The sequence below is a fragment of the Pantherophis guttatus genome, chromosome 6, assembly GCF_059756535.1.
Source record: "Pantherophis guttatus breed Tessera chromosome 6, ASM5975653v1, whole genome shotgun sequence".
NCBI classification, from domain to species: Eukaryota; Metazoa; Chordata; class Lepidosauria; order Squamata; family Colubridae; genus Pantherophis; species Pantherophis guttatus.
This window is the reverse complement of record NC_142068.1, coordinates 68,742,006-68,764,643: the sequence shown is the minus strand read 5'-3', so window position 1 is coordinate 68,764,643 and position 22,638 is coordinate 68,742,006. Positions and strand designations below refer to the sequence as shown.

At 36.8% G+C, this 22,638-nt stretch overlaps 1 protein-coding gene across 9 annotated transcripts in view; it reads right to left on the bottom strand.

Moving 5' to 3' along the window:
- The window catches only part of EXOC6 (exocyst complex component 6), a 114,448-nt gene that overhangs the window by 39,247 nt on the left and 52,563 nt on the right, over positions 1 to 22,638 (bottom strand). For 4 of the 9 annotated variants that reach the window (XM_034430428.3, XM_034430429.3, XM_087871705.1 and 1 more), the window contains exons 12-19: positions 22,501 to 22,572; positions 21,185 to 21,282; positions 20,088 to 20,193; positions 18,887 to 18,996; positions 16,104 to 16,215; positions 15,295 to 15,429; positions 5,983 to 6,162; positions 779 to 808 (exon numbers count right to left, since the gene is read on the bottom strand). In XM_034430428.3, the coding sequence (XP_034286319.2) occupies positions 779 to 808; positions 5,983 to 6,162; positions 15,295 to 15,429; positions 16,104 to 16,215; positions 18,887 to 18,996; positions 20,088 to 20,193; positions 21,185 to 21,282; positions 22,501 to 22,572 (843 nt within the window). Of the gene's footprint in view, positions 1 to 778; positions 809 to 3,856; positions 4,159 to 5,982; positions 6,163 to 15,294; positions 15,430 to 16,103; positions 16,216 to 18,886; positions 18,997 to 20,087; positions 20,194 to 21,184; positions 21,283 to 22,500; positions 22,573 to 22,638 lie in introns of those variants that run through there. The other 5 variants (XM_034430430.3, XM_034430432.3, XM_034430434.2 and 2 more) reach the window with 2 other exon arrangements.

Below are 22,638 nucleotides of genomic sequence, written 5' to 3'. Positions count from 1 at the left end.
TAGCTCCCAGCCATTAAATTTGGTTGCTTTAATTTTACAAATCTGAATCATATTTTTTTTTACTTTTTAGTAACTTGTCCTTTTTAAATTAGTGTGGATATTGAAAATTATGCAAAAATACTATCAACTGAAATAAATATGACTTAGATAATGCAACCTAGGCAGACAGAATTCAATTATGCATTAATATAAATGATTCTGCCTATTTAAAAGTTGCAATTGTTCGTCAAAATGCAAATATTGTGTTGGACTAAAGTAAAATACTTAAAATAAGCTGATGACCTGAAAATGATTGGGGCACAAATCCTTTAAAGCAATCCATCATCTTTATGAAATACATTTGGGTACAGACATTCTCCTCACTTCAAAAAGTATGTTTTTAAAAGAGGCTAAAACTTTCACCAGCTCTTTATTCTCAGCCACTATCTGGCCATTTTAACCTGATTTTGTATGCACATCCCATAGTTGCATTTTGACACCTGACCTCAAATCCAAGAGGTCTTAAAAGTTTCCTTTGAATGATCTCATTTCAGATGCAACACAGGCTGTATCATGTTTCTATGAGACTTTAAAAGGTTCCTTCTGCCTTCTGTCCAAAAGACCAGAGTTAGTCTTCAACTTGGATTCTGCATGCTGCTATACAACTTAGCAGTCAGTCAGATCAAACCAAATAGTGGGCTTTATAATAAGTCACTCAATACTAAAGCAATAAGCCTGCAGGCAGTCCATAGTTAAGTTTTCCAAGGGCATGCTTTTCTTGAGCTTGCAATCTACTTACCGACATGGCTGCATAGTCATTGTTGTTATTCTGAGAACGAAATCAGCAAAGCAATCAAAACAGAAAGTAAATTAAAATACACTTGTCAACATTAAATTGCATTTGAGTAACAGAGGTGGGGTGGGGGGCTGCTGGGAGCCTCAAGAAAATAAATAACACCTACTTCTAAGCTTTATTTCCTAAAGATCTCCACAAGTTAAAAATATGATTCCAAATGTGAATGGTTTTTACCTCATTTTCATAAACTCAATGAATCCCACTTGTAATCTGTAAAAGCCTAACAGGTGCTTGTCTAATTAATCTAATTTTATTTTATTTTATTAGGTTATCATTTACCGTAAGCGGATATTCAGACATACTAAGGAATAATATAAAGTATAGTGCATTAAAATACTCTGCATAAAGTTGTATTTCTTCCAAAAGAATGGAAAGATTTGTCTGGAGTGCCACTTCAAAAAAATTGAGCATCTATTCAATTAGTTTGACAACTTCAGAACCTGAATAGATCCAAATTGCTATAGATGGTATTCTCACATGCATAGTGGGTGGGGGATTTAAGCCCCTCTCTTCTAGCAGCACAGTGCTAGCCCACCATCTCTAAAGCACCAAGCTCCAAAATTCTCCAGAAGAGAATTCCACAACATGCCATCAACCAAAGGATTAATCATCCAGTTATTTTAAGATGCTTGTGTGCAAGTGTTTTCCACTCACATCTACTTGTGATCCAATCCTTCATGGTTATCATCAGTCCTATTTAAGGGCTTTTGCTATAAAAACACACTCAAGCAGTGGTGGGATTCAAATAATTTAACAACCAGTTTTCTGCCCTAATGATTTCTTCCAACAACCAGTTCACCAAACTGCTCAGAAAGTTAACAACCGGTTCTCCCGAAGTGGTGCGAACTGGCTGAATCCCACCACTGCACTCAAGACATTTGTAACAATCTGAAGTAACATTTCATAAAAAAATATTCTGCCGTTACAGTAATTAACAAAGTTTAAAAAGCTGCTTATTTTCATTACAAGTATGGTCTTTTACTTTATTTTTAAAACATCAGTGTTTTTCTATCAAGTGACAACACAGAAAAGGGAAAAGCAAACAAATTTTGAAGAACAAAGCAAATAAAAATCAAAGAATGATTATACCACAATAGCCATGTATACAGTGTTAACCTTAGGCCATCCTTCTCTGATCTGGAGCCTTTCAGACATGTTGGGCTACTTATCATTTGCCTCTGAATTGGAATAATGTCCAACATATCTCAAGAGTATCAGTTGTGGGAAATCTACCACTGATAATGCCGATAATGCCTTCAAGTTGGTACATTAACTTATCAATTCTTAACTAGCACATGCTGTAGGTAAACCTTCTCCAGAAAGATCTGTCCTTAGCCTAGCATCTGAAGTCATTGGCATGTATTTAAAAAACTCTGATATTCATACATAATTTTGATTGCTTTCTTTACTGCACTGCTATTTCAAATTTCATTTCTTAAGTCAAAAGTTGAAAAATTATACTTTCCCTCGCGTTTTAAAATTTTTTTATTGAAAGGAGAGAAGAGAATTCCAACTAAAACCTTAATTCAGTATGGCCATTATATTAATCATATTATATTCTGAAGATATAAGTAGGCACAAGTAAAACAAAATTATGGCTGAATATGTTATGCTTGAAAAAGCTAAAAATGTCCAGCTACTTAACTACTCGAGGGTTTCTTACTTGTCTTCGGAAGTGATAAATCATTATTCCTTATTTTTAATTGAAGTCAATTTCCATGATTTTATTTACAACGTTTTACTGGCATAATTAAGTTATAATTTTCAACTAATCATAGGTATTATCTGTGATTTCTAGAAAACATTCTAGATATAATTTTTCTACATATGGAAACCATTAATAAAAATGCTTCTTTAAGTGAAGCTAGACTGATTTGTGATTGATCTCAGGGGGGTTGGAAATTTATCTGAAATAGGATTCAGCAGAAATGAGGAGCCACAGAAGTTTTACTTACTTCACACTATAGCAAAGCCACTGCTTGATAAAATCTACACCCTTCAAGATCTGTTCTGATGTATATAATATCCTAAAAGTATACTTTTAACCAAAAAAATGGTCATAAACCAAGGGAGAGCAGATAGGGCTCTGCTTCTGATTTAGCAGGTGATATTCCACTTGTGCCATCCATGTACACTGAAAGATCTGTATTTATGTAATTGCTAAGTGCCTATGAGAAATTTTTCAATATTTTAAATTTAACTCAAGTTTTTACTGATTTTTAAGTTAATCAGAATGTTATCTTAAGTGTGCCATTATTTGTCATCCCAACCAAAGTATTTATTTCAGTTTAGAAGTTAACAAAACCTCCTTGTTATGGGAGGTGATGCTGCAGGGAGAATAAAGCAGGAAAGCATTTTATTTAAATATACAAAGGTCCCCTGCAAGCCCAGTATTTACTCGATGAGAAAAGCCAATCATTCAGCATTATGATTTCTGTGAGATTTCAGAAAATCATCAACATGAGATCCTATTAGGACTTCCTGTATATTCTCACATACTAAAGTTAGGGCTTTAGGGAGAGGCCTTAGCTGAACCCTTGAATGTGTATATTGCATGTAGAAAACCTCTCTCTCTTCTCAGTAAAAATGTTTTTAGGCAGAATATGCTGGGGTATATATAGAGGAGTCTGTAGATTTGTTAACCATCCTGGAAGAAAATACAGCCCGAGATGGACAAGTAGTTTTATTCACATGTTTATTCCTTCTCTGGAGATTAAACTTTTTTCATTCACAACTACTTGGGATGTTCTCAGCAGAAAATGGAATAGGTCCTCCTACTCTAACTACAAAGAATATGAAGAAATTTAGTAAGAATAAATATTTCTCACTTCTCCAGAAAGAAGTGAGTCTTCACATCAATTCTAATCTTGTTTTTCGTACAATAAATAATTTTTACCTCTGCATTTTCAAGCATGGGAACATATTTTATATTCTGAGCCTACTGTACATTTTCATCATATATTTGATAACTTCCTGCATAAAGGTAAAATTAATAACAAGAAAATATTTGGAAATAAATTGTTTTTCTTCTGAACTAGTTTATTTCTTCAAACTGGAAATATAAACATAGCTCCATACACATAACTTAAAGTGAGATAGTCCGGTTTACCCCTTCATCTTCTTTGTGTAAAGATCTGGATAAAATTTCCAAATAAATTCTCAGATAGAAGTGTTTAACTCCATTTTCCTCCTGGATAGCTGCCCTGATCACTCAATCTGCCCTATTTCTGCCATCTTCACAACACACTGACATGACCTTTTATGCCACAGATTCTGCAGAAAAGTTGCAGAATAGCCATGGTTCAATATGCATCAGTTCAGATCTTGAAAAAGAGAAAAAAGTGTTAGCTGTAGAAATTTTCATATAGAGCTGTTCTGTGAACTACACTGTTTAAATATTAGTCCTTTATCTCTCTCCTCCAAAGTGGCTGAAGGGGAAAATCATGGCAATCTAATAGGTTTTACTATTTACAGATACGTCATAGATTTACTATATATATTTAGAAATAATAGCCAAGTTTTTCCTAACTCAAAATTCCAGAACAATATTGATTGATCCATAGGGTATTTTCACATAAGATATGAAAAAAATTGTAGGAGACGAAATGACAGAGTCCAGACTAACAACCAAGACATCACATTGATAATTTCATTTAACTGAGGCACAGTATATCTGATCCAATAATGCTAACAAAAAAAATCGAATCATAACTAGGATTTCTGAATAAATGTGAAATAAAAGCTTGTGAGGGAAAGAGTTTCAAATAATGCACAAAATCTAAAGCACTGACCAACAAGGACCATTTACACTATACCTGTAAATGTGGTTTTAATACACATTCCCCAACAGTAAACCAGGTAATGTTAAATAAAAGTATATATATTTTTAATCAGGTTCAATAGTGACTATTTTTTTTAAAAAAATCTTTTAAAGTTTATAGATATATAAAAATGGTTCAGAAGTCTTATTTTACCCCTCCCAGTCCTCATAGTATACAGATTAAAACATAGCACATGTGGTATGTTGCTTGTAATGGTCCAAAAACAGATCCCATTTGATAGGAGCTGTTGGAGACATTCAACCATTCGTAAGAAGCAGAAAATGGGTAGAGAACTCAAAGACTTCCACCTCTTCCTATTGCTAAAGGAAGCACAGAATGCCATTAACTAATTCTAAGTTATTGTTGAGTAGTATTCATTTTTTAAACTGGAGGGTGAATCCTGATAACTCAATACTAATAACACTATTACAGCTAGACTTAATGGGGGCCTCCAACTGACTATCCAGATCCCCGCATAAATTCTCAGTCTAATTTGAGCCTATAAGGTTGGATGCTGTTCACTGCAACAGTTTTTCTTTTTAAAAAAACGCTTAAAAACAAATGTTCATTTTACTAGTTTAATATTTATTGATTTCCTACAGTAAGTGATTACTGTTCCAAATAATATGCATGACTGTCTAAAAGGTGTAAGTTAGTAAGTCCACACTGTAAAATTATCTAATTGCCCTAAGTGCTCACTACAAATGGAAAAGGGAAGAAACTGAATGGGATAGGGATATCCTTGATTTATTGAGCATAGTTGTTGTTTTTCTTGTTGAGATTGTTATCCTAAAATTTCAGTTTGTATCCTATCCTTCTGTCCCAAAGCTGATCACAGACTTGCTTAGAAGCAACATTAAACTCTTGGTTTAAGACTACAAAAACAAGAAAGAACTTCTCCCTTCTTTTGGTCTTGTTGAAAGTCCAAGACCACAAGACATTTTTATTTCCCCTTTGGATTAATCAAACTTTACTAAATCATCCAGATTCAGATAATCGCTAGTTAATCTTAAATATGACTACCTAAAAGAAATCATTTGCAGACATTATTTATGAAGGTTTGTTGGCCTAACCCCCACCTCCCTAGGATTGCCTTGCTAACTGAAGTTGAACTAAAACAGGAGCCAATGCTTTCAAACTGCTTTTCACAGCCAAAGAAAAGACAGAGAGAGAGAAAAAAAGGATAAAACTAATCTACATTTCTCCTATGTATGTGCTGCATTTCTGCATTCCAGGGATGGGGATTTTCCCCTCCCATCTATCGGTATGTCCTTAGATACGTAGAAATTAAAGTGAACTGTTATAGATTTGATTTTCTATACTTACAGGCAAATGAGTAAAAACCTGAAAGGTGCTTCTTAAGAAATTAATTAGATCCATTAAATAGCCGCTAGCTCTCCCATCAGGCTCAATCATTGTCCAATCATAGTCAGCAAGCTGGATAAATTCATCGATTTTCTGATTAAGTTTTGTATAAATCTCCCCTTCAGCAGCATGTCTTGCATCCTGAAAAGAACAGATAATAAAATGTCAGTATAGCATTACTAACTTAAGGATAATTGCTTGAAATAAATTCTGTAAACAGAGCAGTTGTGGACCAAGAAAAGTGGAAAATAAATCTTTAAAATTCAAACTGTAAGGTATTTAAAAACAAATTGACTACCAATATCAATGCAAGTCCAATTCTGCTCCAAAAGGAACATGATGCTTAATGCTTTGACTCATTTTTGAATACATTTACATATATCTGTAAGATAACTACTATATGCTATAAAGCAGCAATCCACAACCTTTCTGGCACCAGGGACTGGTTTCATGGAAGACAATTTTTTCACAGACCGAGGGTGTGGGAGAATGGTTTTGCATGCAACCTAGATCTCACACATTCACAGATGAAGCTTTGCTTGTTTGGCTGCCACTTGTGCAGCTCGGTTCCTAAAAGGCCATGGACCACTACCAGTCCACGGCCCAGGGGTTGGGGAACCCTGCTATAAAAGTTCTGAAATAATACTCAGATCTTGCTAGTTTTTTTAAAAAAAGGAGCAAGCTATTATTCAAAAGACTGCATTACTGTTTCATCGGTATAGATTTATTTATTGCAATTTTAGAATCATGACTTTTGCATTGCTTTTTATAACTGGATAAGAAACCAATATTTCCAGCAAGGCTTGTTGTATTTTATCACTATTCTTTATGATGTCATTCTACAATTTTAAATCTTAACATTTTAAGTACATGAAGAAATATTTCTAGATGTAGAAATATTTCTATATACAAGTCAGAACTAGAATCACCAAGTTGGAAAACCTAGAGGTCATTTAGACTAAATTACCATGTATTCTGCTCTTGAGTTTGGTATATAAATGTAACCTTTTCAAACAACCTGAACCTTACCTAAATCTGTTCCAAAGAAACCAGAGTTACTTAGCACAATCCTATACAGATGTCACAAATGACAGCCACACAGCATGATGCCACGGAGCAATAATATGGATCATATAGTAGCCATTACATTAAAGGTAATGCTTATACATATGGAACAAATTACAAATTCCCACAGAACAAAATCAAAAGGCCCCAAACAACGTTTTATTGGAGAAAATAAAACAATAGTTTTATTGACAGTAGTTGTTCCTCAGAACTTTCCTCAAAACGGTATTTGATTCTAAAGATGACCAACTTTTGCAGAAGAATCACAACCAGCAGTTTCAGTAACTTTCTGCAACTTGGTGCCTTCCAGTTCTGTTGAACTGTAGTTTCCATCAGCTTGATCACTGATTTGCTTACAAGAGATGGTGGACTTATTGCCCAACACCTCAACAGTAGCATCAGATCCTCCCATGCAATGTAGCATGTCATGCAGCAATGGATCTCAAGCATTTTCGGTTTTAAGCGAGTAGTTCAGTGTCTTCCCATGTGATGTTTAGAGTCCTTAGGTCTGCCATGAACATTTTTCACCATGTATTTTGAGGGTGTCCTCTTGGTTGTTTGGCAACAGGCGGTCCATCTCATTGCCATCTAGGGGATTCGATGGTTCTCCATATGGAGAATATGACCTACAAATTGGAGTCTTCTGCGTGTGACAATGTTATGTAATTTGCAGGAGAAACTCTTTTGGAGCTCTTCATTAGTAATATGGTCAAAATAGCGAATCTTTAGGATTTGGTGAAGGCATCGTTTTTGGAAGGCGTCAAGTCTCTTGTTAATTAATGCTTGCTGATGCCTCCTCACTGGCACAAATGGCTGTTGGGATCACTACAGAGGTGAGCAAACAGAATTTAGTGGTATAGACAACAGTGATATAGACGACAAGTACCAGATTTTATTAATCCTCTGGAAAACAACTGTTGCTTTTCCAATGCATCACCTGACGTCCATCTCTGCATCTCCACTTCTGGTGACCGTACTTGCCGAATAGGTAAACCTTTCTACTTCAAGTCACTGTGATCTGAGTGTGCTTCCCCATATCTGTGTAGTGAAGCTCACAAACATGATCTTCGACACTTATCTTGGGATCAATTCTGGTTGCTTCCTCATCCTAGGGAGTCGTCACTTGTACTTTTGTCTCATCTTCCCCAATTAAGACAATATCATCTGCAAAATCTAAGTTGCCTGGTCTTTTTCAGAATAATGAATGCCTTTCCGGGTGCGTGATGTTCATCACCTAAGGCAGGGGTGTCAAACACAAGGCCCGTGGGCTGCATCCGGCCCACAATGTGGTCAGATCCGGCCTGTGGGGTTGGCCTGGAAAATGTAATGGGCCGGCCTGTGTCACTTCAGCCCAGTCTACCCAATGCAAAGAGGAAACATCAGGCCAGCGTGCCTTCAGCCTGGTCTACCCAGTGTGAAGAGGAAACATGCCAGCAGTTTGGGGAGTGGCGTCAAGCTGCCACACCCACCCAGCCAGCCTAAGGTCAATCAGAGCCCTGATGTGGCCCTCAATGAAATTGAGTTTGACTTAAGATCATCAAGGGCCACGAGGAAGAGGAGCAATGATAGAATACAGCCGTCTAACTCTGTGTTGTGGCCCGCCAGTGGCCTGCGCGGATTGTTGCTGATCCCTATCACAAGGAGGCTGGTGTGGTGTTGCGCCAGCAGCCTGTACAGCCAGCGCTCGAGTCGGACAGCGAGGAGGCTGAAGAAGATGTGGTGCCAAAGGCAGGGATTCAACCAGGGCCTTCAGAACTTCCAGAGGCTCCTTTAAGTGCAGAGGATGAAGTGGAGGAGCCTCTTCTCAATGCACGAACACGCAGAGCTGCCAAAAGGCAGGAGTGGTTCCTCAGGAGGAGGGCTCCTCGAGAGTAAGGCTTAGGGCTAATTGGCCACTCCCTCAGCCTATTTAAGAGTGCACACAGCTTGTAAAAAGCTGCAGGAAACATCGTTCGTTCGCTGATCATTGAGTTTGGATTTTCTCTGCAAACTTTGCTTCTGGGCTTTCTGCCAACTCTTGGAAGACTCTATCTTATCTGTGGAATTTCGGGCAGATTGTTAAGAACATTTTATTAACAGCCTGCATTTGCAAAAGACTGCGTTTTGAAGTAAACTGAGTTTTGTTCGGAGTTTGTATGTGCTGCGTTCTTTGGGATCCGTAGCTGAGGCAGAACACTCTGGTAGTAATTTTAAAGACGTCCGTATGGCCATTTTTGGTCTTAATGCAGCAGTTTAATCATAGGTATAAGTCCTCACAGATAGTAATAAAGACCATCGGTACATTGTATAAACATAGGATCTGCCAGAGAGATTCTTGATGGATACTGTCTAATGTTTTCTTAAAATCAATAAAATTAATGGTAAGCGGATGTTAATATTCAATGCAATGTTCTATGATATTTCATAAAGTGAAGTTTTGTTTGCAGCAGGATCTTCCACAGCGAAATCCAACTTGTTCTTCTCTCAGATGGTTGCCTAAGGAGAATAATGCAAAAGGTCTTTCCAGGCACCGAGAGGAGGGTAATGCCAATTGCCCAACGTATCTGAAGCATATTGATTTAGCTGATATAATTAAAACGGCTCTGATAGGAAAGTTGAAGAAGTTACAGTACAGCTTAAATGAATTAGGTTTTTCCTCATATGATTTATTGTTCTTCATATAATTAGCATTAAACATGAAAATCTCAGATTCTATGAAGAATTCATTGAAAGTTTAAAAGAAAGGTAAGAAGAGACAATAAAAGACTCCAGTCTTCCTGATTCTTTTTCCCCTTGAAACAAATCCTTAAACAATACGAGATACATGGGATGGAGACATTGCTCCAAGGATGTGTTTTGTGATCTTTTCTACAATTTAAGGAAGGAAACCCTCCATCTCTAAATTGAACTGCTTTCTGGGATATGAAAATGAAACAGATGAGCAGCTAGTGATCTTTTTTTTTTATTTCATTTCATTTTTTGCAGTAATAGGGAAAAGTACGAGACACATTAAAGGAACCTCCCCTCACATTAAGTTTGAGATGTAGGGAAGGCCCACTAAACATTCTCACCATCCCTATTTTTGCTGTAAAGGCTACCAGCACATATATCAGGATTCTATCCATTCTAGATTCCAGGATGGATTCTAACTCCTACAAAATACTTCAATAGTCTCTAAAGGAAGGAAAACGTTGAAATAAGCTAGAGCTGAAAGCTTGCTGAAGTAACACAACTTTAATTTGTGTGCAGAATATTTAGGAAGCAGCCATGTATAAGGTAGTCCTTGTTTAGTGACTACAACTTAAACTGGATATTAAGCAAAGTAAAGCAACTGTTATGTGAAGATACAACTATGCTTATGATCTTACTTCAGTTTTCCTTTGCTTTGCTTTGACTTGTGAAGGTTGAAAACGCGACTTGCTTTTTCAACAGTCATAACCGTGTGAGGTGATGTAACAGTATGCAGGAATGAATTTGGGGGACTGGGCTCAGAGTGGTTTTATTATTTTTATTATTTTATTAGTTCAATTTATATGCCGCCTTTCTCTGGAGACTCAGGGCGGCTTACAATGCATTTAAAAAACTATTATAAAAACATTTAAACATTAAAACATTAAAACCCATTCACACCATTCATGGCCGGATCTCACAAGATCGCAACAGCGAGATCAACGGCTCCAGGCCTGCCGGAAAAGCCAGGTCTTCACCGTTTTTCGGAAGGCCAATAGGGTGGGGGTGGTCCAGACCTCAGGAGGTAACTGGTTCCAGAGAGCTGGGGCAGCCACAGAGAAGGCCCTCCCCCATGGGCCCATCAGCTGGCATTGTTCAGCTGACGGGACCGGAGGAGACCAATTCTGTGGGATCTTACCAGTCGCTGGGAGCTATGTGGTAGAAGGCGGTCTCGAAGATAACCTGGCCCCGAGCTATGTAGGGCTTTAAAGGTAATAACCAACACCTTGAATTGTGCCTGGAGACCAATAGGGAGCCAGTGCAGCTCGCGGAGAATTGGTGTAATGTGAGTGTATCTAGGTGCATCCACGATAGCTCGCGCGGCTGCGTTCTGGACCAACTATAGTCTCTGAACACTCTTCAAGGGTAGCCCCATGTAGAGCATGTTGCAATAATCTAACCGTGAGGTAACAAGGGCATGAGTGACTGTGAGGAGAGCCTCCCGATCCAAGTAGAGTCACAGTTGGTGCACCAGGTGAACCTGTGCAAAGGTTGCCTACAGAATGGTGAGACAAGAGACAGAACTAAATTTTAAGTGGGACAAGAGGCTCAGAAGAGACCCTTCCTAATTCCTTGGGTGATAAAGGAGATGGGGGAAGAACTGTACTTTCAGACTTGCAAGATTCTGTTCATGTAACCTTACAATTCTTACCAAAGTAGAATTAGTTCCTCTGGTCATGTTTCTTGTCTGGTCTACCTGGTAAGGCTGACCTTTGTAGGGAAAATTCTACAAAGCAAAGGCTACCATGGAGATGGGGTGTCACTTTGTGCATTATGCATGAACCTTGAAAGGAACAGTGAGCAGTAATAGAACTCTTGAGAATAATATCCTGGTCAGGATCCATCCCTAAATTAAACAATCATGTTGATCCTATCTACAGCCAAAATTTGGTCTCTGATTTGCTCTTTCATTTATGATTAAGACAGCAGCAGATAGGAAACACAAGTTGTCATAGGAAAGCTTTAAGGATATTTTGCACCAGGTAAGGGATTGTTGCATTTCTTATTATTCGTATAAGAAGCTACTCTGTGTTCTTGGTTTTGTTTCAAAGTTTTACCCCTCTTTCTTTAGGAATTTTTCACAAATATGAATAGTTTTTGAGACTTTCCAAAATAATCCCATACTTTAATTTTTTAAAAATGTGATAATTTCCATAATTCTTTTTTTCACCTAGGAGTTTTCAATGCATTTTCCCCAACACAAGCACTTTAAAAAAAAATGTAACCACCTTATTTATCTACATAACTTCGACAAAATACCTTCCTTCAAATCCATAATTTTTAAAAGGAAGGCTTGTGTGAAATTTTGATTACCAAAATACACAACTTGAGAACTGTTTTTTGATGTCTTTAATGCTGCTACAGAAAAGTCCCTTTGGGCAAGTCTTGTAAATCCACTTCAGCAGAAGACCATGGAGGATTTCTACTTCAGCTCTATCACCAGGTGTCTAAACTGAAGGCAAAACAGCTGCAAGCAACAATCCATAGAGCACCATGAAAAAGAGGGATTTAACAGAGAATACCTGACAAGTTCTTCTGAACTTTGCTGTGTTAACAATTCCCATTTGCCCTATTTATAACATTCACAGTCACATGGTAATGATAACTAAATGTTCTCCACGCAGAAAATACAAGAGGCATGATGCTAATCCCTTGAGCATTTCTTTATCCTCCCTATCTTCCTTTAACCTTGATGACAGAGACTAATGCTGGAATTTGATAGGTATCATTTTAGATTTAGTTACAAAATAAAAGTGCTGAAGACAGAATTACTCTCAGTGGGAATAATCCTTTTTTAGTTTGTTGGTCTGTAAAATCCTGCCCTGTTTGGGTGTATACACAGTAAGGCAATTACTTGAAACTTAAGATGTAATTGTTAGGGAATTAACTGATGCCTGTTTTTGTGTACTTTTAAAAAAAAAGTCAGTGAAAGAAAACATTCCAATTTTGTACAAATAGGTTCAGAAATGAGAAACATAGACCACTTTTTTGCCTTGTTATTCCACAGATCATTATCTAAAGTAAACACAGGTCATTATCTAAAGTATTAAAATAATACCTATGCTGGGGATAGGATCCAACAGACCACGCAGCTAGTTCCATGAGGCCAAAGACTATAAAGTTTGAATCTTCTCAAAACAATGCGACGTGACAAACTACATTTGAAATGGATGGTTTCAAAATGATTATTCTAGAATAAGCTCATGAGTAAATTTCTGAATTGATAAAAGATACACGCGCGTGCACACGGACACAAACGTACTCCTTGCATAAATCTCCTATAGGAATTTGTTTTCAATTTTATACACATTTAATTAGTTGGAATAATTTTACTGAACAGAGAGGGCCTTACTTCTAAGTCAGTACAGTTAAAGTTAGCTGTTTGAAGTTTTATAAACCTAGTTTTATAGTCTCTAGACACATGAATTCCTTATTATTTTTTATGGTTGATCACACAGTCAGTCGGATTTTTAGGTTGGATTTATCATTTTTTATCCACCTATTAAGTCCTTCCCAAGGACCTGGGATAGGTAGATGTTGTTTGATGGTGTCAAAGGTTATTTTGTTCCTATACAAAATATATAATAGTTTCCGAATTTGTTTTTTGGGAAAGTGTGTCAGCTCTGTGATGATTTTGGTCATTGTTTCCAACATCTTTCTTAGCTCTTCCCCAAAATCATTTTCCTGGTCAGTTCCCACTAGCTCATTTACATCTGAGTGTAAATAAATGATTTTTGGCTTCCAGTTTACTTTAATCTTACCTGGAGGCAGTACAAGTACCAGAGATCAGAGAGCCAGAACTGAATACTGATCTTCTTCCAATACAGGTAGACCTCAACTTACAACCAGTTACTTAACAACTGTTCAAAGTTATGGTAGACCTCCCCAGAGCTACTTACGACCCAGTTTTGAAGTTCAGACCTTCAATCAAACAACTGCATTTTGGGCACTTGGCAATCGGCTTGCATTTCTAGCTTTCCCCAGTCACATGAGCATGATTTTCAGCATTTTTTTATTGAAACCAGTGTATCCTTCCAGTTTCGGGCAAAAAATACCCATTATTGTATATATTATGTATAATGAGTTTGCTTAAAAATCACAGGGTTCACTTAATAACCACTGGAAAAAAGATTATAAAATTGGGAGGAACCACATAATGTAATGACACTTAACAACTGCCACAACTTATGACTGTAATGCCAGTGTCAACTCTGAAGCAAACCTGGCTGAAGCCATCTTTTGCTTCCTTGTAGTTGCCATGAACTCTGAGAGGGGGAAGGGAAGGGGAAATAGATAGGCTGGCTAACAGTCAAAACAAAAAGTTTTCTTGTGGGAACCAAGGTCATCCCAACAGGTGGCAATTGAAGGAGGAGAGGAGTGACCAAGCAGCCTGCCAGCTATTGTCAATGGATAATGTGACCGGTGACATCTGGGGAGGGAAATATTTGTCTTTTAATTAGGGGAAAACTGCGGGACCTTTTAGAGTTGGTTTTCACTAGCTGTGCCGATATGATGTATCCAATAACATCTTCTTTGAGGAATCTACCTGCCTCGGAGTTCTGCTTTTGGCAGATGCGTTACTCAGAACACTGCAGCCAGACTCAATTATGGTCATGACTTTGAGTGCTACCTGTAGTGGTACAAATGTAGGAAACTCAGTAATACATGCCTGTGTAATAACTGTAGCCTATATACACTGATTTAAATTTATTGTCAAGTGACCAAACGCATAAATGCCTATATACCTGACATTCGCTTTGTGTTTTTTTCTTTCTTGGAAACTTGGAAACAAAGCCATGTCTTTGCTAATGAAACTATCTGGAAGAACCATCAACATGTATAATCAAATTTGAGAAACATAGAGGTGTAACTGAAGATGTTTAGCACAAGTATATTTTAGTTTTGTCTCCTCCCAAATATGACCCCATCATTCAATGTATTATGTAGTTCACCATAGATTAATTTAATGAGATTAGGTTATTTTAAAATAAGCAACACTCTGAAAGTGATTATTTTATATCATAATAATGATGTACTTAAATTAGTATCACCTATTTTATGCTTAGTTAATGTACTCTTTATAGTTGAGTGGCATGGTGACCTAGAGGTGTAGCTCACACCTCACAATGTGGAGGCTGTGTATTTGATCCTAGATAAGGCAGATATTTCTCTTTCTGGATGCAATGAGTAATTGTTTGCTGTGAACTCTGTGTAGGTATCAGGAAGGGCATCCGGCCAGTAACACTCAGCTCCAATCAGGCGCCCCATCCCTATCCCAAAGCAAGGAATTACAGGGATTAAAAGAAGAAAAAAAAGTACTCTTTACAGGTAAATATTTGGAACTTTTATGATGCTGAGTCACTTTACCTAATATGTTTGGGTACTGTTATTCATACATATATAAATTGCACAAAAAACATTGAACTAAATCATGATATCTAGAAATTAAGAATTTGGCTGCTTAGACAGGGACTTGAAAACTGATCACATCTCCCATACCTTAAATGTTGAAAGACCATACAGTCTTGCTGTGTGGAGAGTTTCTTGGGAAATATTTGTAATGTTAGTTATAAAGTCTTCAAGATATTTACATGCCTGTTCCAAATGCGTTGTATTTATGATAATTTGTACCAGCTTTAAAAAAAGTGAAAACAAAGATATAAGAACAAATTCTAATAAAGCACTTCTTTAAAGTTTCAGCTTATATTTAAATCACTGTTAATTATGGAGCCCCCTCCCAAACCAGAGTATATAATACAAAACGTAACATATAGCATGTCATGAATTGATTATAAAAAAACATATACTGGTATGTCTATTTTAAAAGCAGATTGTCTTTTTAATGTGGAATACCAATGTGTGAAAAAAACTCCATTGTGAACATTATGTGCAAATTTTCTAGCTTCAGGAAATCTTTTTTACACTTATATATCCACTAAGAAAACCTTAAATTGTTCCCTACAGAATATCTATGTGCTGGATAAAACATACTTTCCTATGCTGTTTTTTCACCATTTATTTGGACTGGAATCTACCTACTCTAGGAGTCTGTCAAGCACTACAGATTTAACATATGAGCTCAAATTACCTGAAAATCCCCCCTGGGGAATCACAGGTTCAAGCAAGGCACTGAACTAATACCAAGATGTATTTTAAAGAAACTAATCCACAATTCCTGATTTTCTTTGAAAAGTTCTGGGGAAATCACATCCTTCCCAAGGAGAGAGTTTGGAAGTCCCCAAACTACCGAAAAAGTTTGAAAGCACCTGACAATATATTGAATATTAGAAAACATTCTCAGCACTTACCTCTGTCAAACCTATGTGAGGTTTTTTAATGAGGTTTTGCAAACAACTGCTTAAAGTTCTAGTCAACAATAAATTTGTAGATTTTCTAAGCATGTCATCTATCTCTGTTGAACTGCAGGAAAAAAATGAGATACTCTGAAAACAGATGAACACGGCATATAAAATTACTAAATAAACATGCAGTTTTGTTTCTTTACCACTACCTGATTGTAATCCAGTGTCAATATAACTCTTGGCACGTTGATTGTCTGGGAGTGCTTAGAACAGCTTTCTATTTAACAGATATCCTTCCAATCTCCAGCTCCATATCCCACCCTATATAGATGCATTTTGCAACCAGTACACCATTTGGCTACCTGGAGAAATTTAAATCTTTTCCATGTGACTGTTCGCTTTGCCTTCTTCATTTGGGGAATTCTGCACACCACTCACCAACTGCCACCATCTTTCCTATTATGTGCTGCCAGCATTCCCCACAGCCAACTAGAGTGGGAGCAAAACTGAAAAATGAAATCACCCATCTTTGCTCTGTGTCTTAGCATTTCATAATGAGGAAGAAGAAAAAGTCAACTATTATTGGTAGACTAGTCATGCAACTGACAGGGGTCCCCAACTCCCAGTCCGTGGACCAGCACCAGTCCATAGCATACCAGAAACTGGGCGACGCAAACAAGCAAAGCCCCATCTGCAAGGTGTAGACAGCATGTGAAACCACGTCCCCTCTGGTCCATGGAAAACTTTCTCCCCATGGAACTGATTGGTCGTCACTGGTCTAGAAGAGGAAGCTAAGGCACTTTGTTGTAATTTGCCTGTAATTAGTTTGGTTTTTCCAAGGCTAAATGGAACACCAATAGAAACTTACAAGAGACATACTAAAATCAGCACATCCAAAATACTGCTACACTATCACTACATCATCCCTAAATCATTAAACTGGTTTAATATGAAGCTAACACTAACAACAAGGAGTTAATCTTTTCTCTGCCCACAAAATTTAAGATCTAGCACATATTATTTTCCAAAAGTTCAAGGAAGACAAAAAGCGTAACATTTTGGAAGGCTGTTGTGTAGTAATATCAAATAGTGTTTACTGAAGTTCTTAAAACATAATTTTATTTTCAAAATTTGTTGCCCCTTCCTTCTGGAGGCATGGTAATACATAAATTATTTTCAAGATGTAGATGCAGTATTTTACACAGACACATTGTTATTTTTATTTGTCCACACATGTAATCAAGTATGTTGCTTAACTGCTATGAAGGACTGGATTTCACTCAAGCTAATATTTGTTAATAATTTGACAAAATTTAGCATGTGTATTTATGTAATTTGAACTCTAGCTGTTAGTATATATTTGTGAAGAGTAATTTGCATAATTAATTAATTCCTGTTTGGAGATGGAGATTAAGGAGCCTTATTAGCTCGGTATTTGTGAAAGGGGAGTAATTTACCATTGTCAACAGTAGGCACAGCTTGACAACAAACTGAAATAGTTTCCAGATTTCAACATGCAAAGAACTACACATTCCATCCAATTAAAGGCAAGTAATGCTTTGAGATTAATGAAAATGGAAGCCTTTGAAAAGTGGAGTAAATTCTCCTTTGTAGTATCTTCTACCTATTAGAAAGTGAATTTCTCAATATTCCGAGAATGACCTTTTTTTTTAATACGAGGATATTACTGAATGGGGTGATAAAAGTAAAGTTTGAGCTGAAGAGGAAAGAAAGAAATTTATTCAAACAACAAAAGAATAAAGATTTATTCCCTTCTACCAATCTGCATTTCTGTATTTTTGTGTGTGTGTGTGTGTGTGATAGAGAGAGAGAGAGAGAGAGGGAGGGAGGGAGGGAGAGAGAGAGAAAGAGAGAGAGAGAGAAGCATTTGAATATCTATTACTTTTTCTAAATGATCTAAACTAATGAAAAAAACCTTTCCTACCATTACAGGTAATCCTCGATTTACAACAGTTCATTTAGGGACCATTCAAGATTACAACGGCACTGAAAAAAGTGACTTACGATCATTTTTCACAGCTACAACCTTTCTAGCATCCCCATGATCATGTGATCAAACTTCAGATGCTTGGCAACTGACTCATATTTATGACCGTTGCAGTGTCCCGGGGCTCATGTGATTCCCTTTTGCGATCTTTTGACAAGCAAAGTCAATGAGGAAGCCAGAGTCACTTAATAACCGGGTTACTAATTTAAGAACTGCAGTGACTTGATTAACAACTGAGACAAGAAAACTTGTAAAATACGGCAAAACTCACTTAACAAATGTCTCACTTAACAACAGAAATTTTAATGCTCAATTGTGGTTGTACGTCAAGGACTACCTATAATTGTGTCTTTTTATAGTTATCTACCATAGTTATAGCATTCATAGGACTCATTATTAATTGTAAAATTAATTGCAATTTTATGGGTCTGACACGGATTTTAATTTCTGTACTCCATAATTTGATATTGTAATTTATGTTTACCTTACTCTATCAATGTTTTTTTTTTAAAAAAAATACTTTTATTTTAGAATGAATCATTATTAGCTTTAGAAATAAAACAAAATAAAATAAAAAGCAACTTCTAACACTACACGCAGAGCAAATAGGAAGACAAATCCGGAAGTATGAGGAGAAATTGCCTATTTCTGAGACAGGTGATTGATCGAGCTCATCCCTGGCTATATATATACCGGCATTTTAAGGAGGAATCCTTCCCAGCTAAATGCTAGGGATTCAGCACAGGACTTTCCAAAACCAAACACATTTATCAAAGCTTACCTCCGATGAAGTGACTCTGAAAATTTAAGGCTTGCATAAATAAATTCTTTAACCTGGATATAAATCTGAGGCACTGACTGTGACATTGGAAGTTTCTTTGGAAAACGGTGCTGTGGAAACAAAACAGATTTTCCATGTGGTACTGTATGTCAAAACAGGTCAAGTAAAAAAGAATCTGATCTCTAATCTAAATTATATTTGGTTGCAACTTAGTTACTTACTGTAGTTCTATTATTGTCTTTCTACAGTTTCATACACAAGTAGTTCTCGACTTACATTGGTTCATTTAGTGACCGTTCAAAGTTACAATGGCAGTGGAAAAAGTGACATGATGATTTTTCACACTTATGACCATTTTTCACACCATTGCAGCATCCCTATGGTCACTTAATCAAAATTCAGACGCTTGGCAACTGACTTATATTTATGACCGTTGCAGTCTCCTGGAATCATGTAGATCATCTTTTGTGACCTTCTGAACAGCAAAGTCAATGGAGAACGCACATTCATATAACAACTGTGTTACTAATTTAGCAACTAAGGTGATTCATTTAATAACTGTGGCAATAAAGGCCATAAAATAGGGCAGAACTCACTTAACAAAAGTCTCACTTAGCAACAGAAATTTGGGGCTCAATTGTGGTCGTAAGTCGAGGATTACCTAATAAAATTGAATTCTGAGGAACTTTGAGGAAACTCAAGCCTCGGAGTTTTCTTTCGTTGTGGGTGTTACTTGGAACCTTGACATAAAACACCTGATTATGTACGTAAGTTATGAATTAACTTGTATATAGTTAAGATGCTTATTGTTTACACATTTTAATAATTTCTTCCATTAAAATTTGGAGATGTGGGAAGCCACAACTAAGGCTTTAGAGGGCTACACATGGCCTGAAGTCCCATATCATAGATCTCGAAGCTACTAAGCTACTATGAAATCTTTTGGTTTAGGACACTATGCGACCCCCGCTGTTGCAGCTTGTAAAGAGTTTGGGTCCCAAAGGTGCTTTTTCAAGAGGCAACTGGACTTTCTGGTTTTTCTTTGAAGACGTTTTGCTTCTCATCCAAGAAGCTTCTTCAGCTCTGACTGGATGGTGGGGAATGGAAGGATTTATACTCCTTGCAGATAGCTGGTCACCAGAGTCTGATTTGTTATTGGAATTAGCCGAACAAAAACTAATATGCCACAAAGTTCTCTTACCTTGTCAAGTTCTGGATCTTGAAAAGGAAATTTACTAATCACAAGTTTGTACTCTTCCTCATTTGATACAGGAATTGGACTGTAATTATCTGCTTCAAAAATATCCCTGCAGGATTTAAAGAACTAGTTAGGAACATACAGTTCAAGTACAAAATACAACAACACAGACAGGCACAATCCTTGGTAGTACAGTGGTCTAAGGCACCCTGTTATTAAGCTGGTTATTAAGACCAGCTGCCTGCAATTACTGCAGGTTCGAATCTCGCCAAGGCTCAAGGTTGACTCAGCCTTCCATCCTTTCTAAGGTAGGTAAATTGAGGACCCAGTTGTGGGGGCAATAAGCTGACTTTGTATAAATATACAAAAAGGATGAAGGCTATTGCTGAGCACATTGTAAGCCGCCCTGAGTCTCCGGAGAAGGGCGGCATATAAATCAAATTAAAAAAAAAAAAATCCAGCCAAGGTTAAGCTTTATTGCATCGCATTTCTTGCAAAGGGAAAATTATGCATTTGTAAATTCTAAAGTCAAGAATGTTGGTGAGTTAAAAAGTGCTGTAAAGTATAGCTAGAAAAGGAGGCAAAGAAGCAGAACAGCCACAATTAATTGTTAGTCTGAGTAGACAAGAATTCATAATACGCTAATCAACAAATATCTGTGAAGCTACAATAAAGAAGCGGCTTCATATGGAAATGTAAATTTATTATACTACACCAAGTTGAAATCTCCACAATACAGGACTATACAGACTGGATATGTATATAAATGTAATTTAAATTTGAGGTATATAAATCAAAGCAATAAGTAACGTGTGTGTGTGTGAGAGCGAGAGAGAGAGAGTGAGAGCCAGACTGACAGACAAAATAAACACATGAAATTATCAAATAAATAAAACCTCAAATTTAAATTACGTTCATATACATATCCAGTCTGTCAGAAATGTTGATATTTCTAAAGCTTTCTAAACTATTGTCATTTCAGAAAACAAATCATCATTACAAAGATTAGATAATGAAATCTTCAAATATTTAGCCATTCAAAATAAAACCAAAATTGGCTGTTATTTGGAAAGACTTTCTTCTTATCTTGCAATACTCACCTGAACAATGTAGCCCATTTTTTAAGAAGCGTCTCATTATACTGGTCTCTTATTTCAAATAAAAGATCGAATAGTCTGTTGACGGGGAAACCATAACCCTAACAAAACAAAAAGTAAAATAAAAGAATATTTCAAAGGTGCAAACAGAAGCGAGCATATGATATTACAAAACTGAGAAGTTTGAGGCCTGTATCCTTCCTTGTTTTTGCAAGTAAAGGTCAGCGTACCACAATCCCTTTCCCATTCAATAGTCCACTGGGGACTTTCTTTCCTCCTCATTCCTAAAGCAAGCTTGCTCTAATCTCTTTTCTTTTCCACAGCTTCTCATTTATCTGTGGCCTGCTTCATATGGTAATGCTGGAGCTCTTGTAAGGAAGGAATGAATGGATACCACTTTCCTTCACCATGCTCTTTATACAACATAGGGGCCAAGTCCTCTACCATGATTATCTGAATACATGAAGAGAAACAGAGGGGGAATGGGAGGAGGGGAGGAGAAGAGAAGGGGCTCCATATGAAAAGTCAACCTTCCCCTTCAATTAATATGCTGTTATATATTTCTTGCACAGATCTCCTTTGCCATTCCGGCATCAATATCAATTTATTCTCTTCCTATCAAATGATGTACAGCAGGTGTGTTCAAAACACAGCCAGCAATGCAACCGCACAAGATTGTAAACAGTTTTAACATTATAATGTGCATTTATATACAGTGACTATATTATATATTTTATATGCAGTCCAAAGACAATGTCTCTTCACACTGTGAGGCTCAGGCATGCTAAAAGGTTACACAAGCCTAATATAGAATATGGGCTTCTAAGGAGCTATTCTAACTTCACCACATTTGAGCACAGGATATTTGTTTCTTGCTTATAAAGTTGATCTACAAGGACAGTTGTAGACAAATAAACACTAAACCTGAGGGATGGGGGGCGGGGAATGAACTATTATTGGTACCACATATTGAGCCCCTAACTGAAGAGCAGAATATATAATAAATATTCAGAATGACTGGGACTGCAACTCTTAGTATTCTCTTGGAGCTTTGATTTTGCTGAATGGTAATCCAAGCACTGTTGTTCTAACAAATCTAGAAGATGCCAGGTTATGGTAGACAAGTCAAATGTTACTGCAAACACAGATATCTTGTTTGCCATTCTCTTGTCTTTTTTTATTTTTACTCTTTTCTGTGTTTGAGGACGTTATTAGTGTATGCTTAATTTTAAGGCAGGTATTTCTTGAATCTAGTTAAATCAATAAGAAAAAGATAGTAAATAGACATTCCATGCCTGAAATGCCAACACGTTACCAACCTGCAAAGTATCTGCAAAGACAACTATCAGATTCTTCAGCTCCAGAACAAGATCAGGGTCAGTGCAGTAGGACTGAAAGTTAAAATATCAGATTATACTTAAGAAATTAAACAAATTAGTGTTTGTCTACTGGTGTGT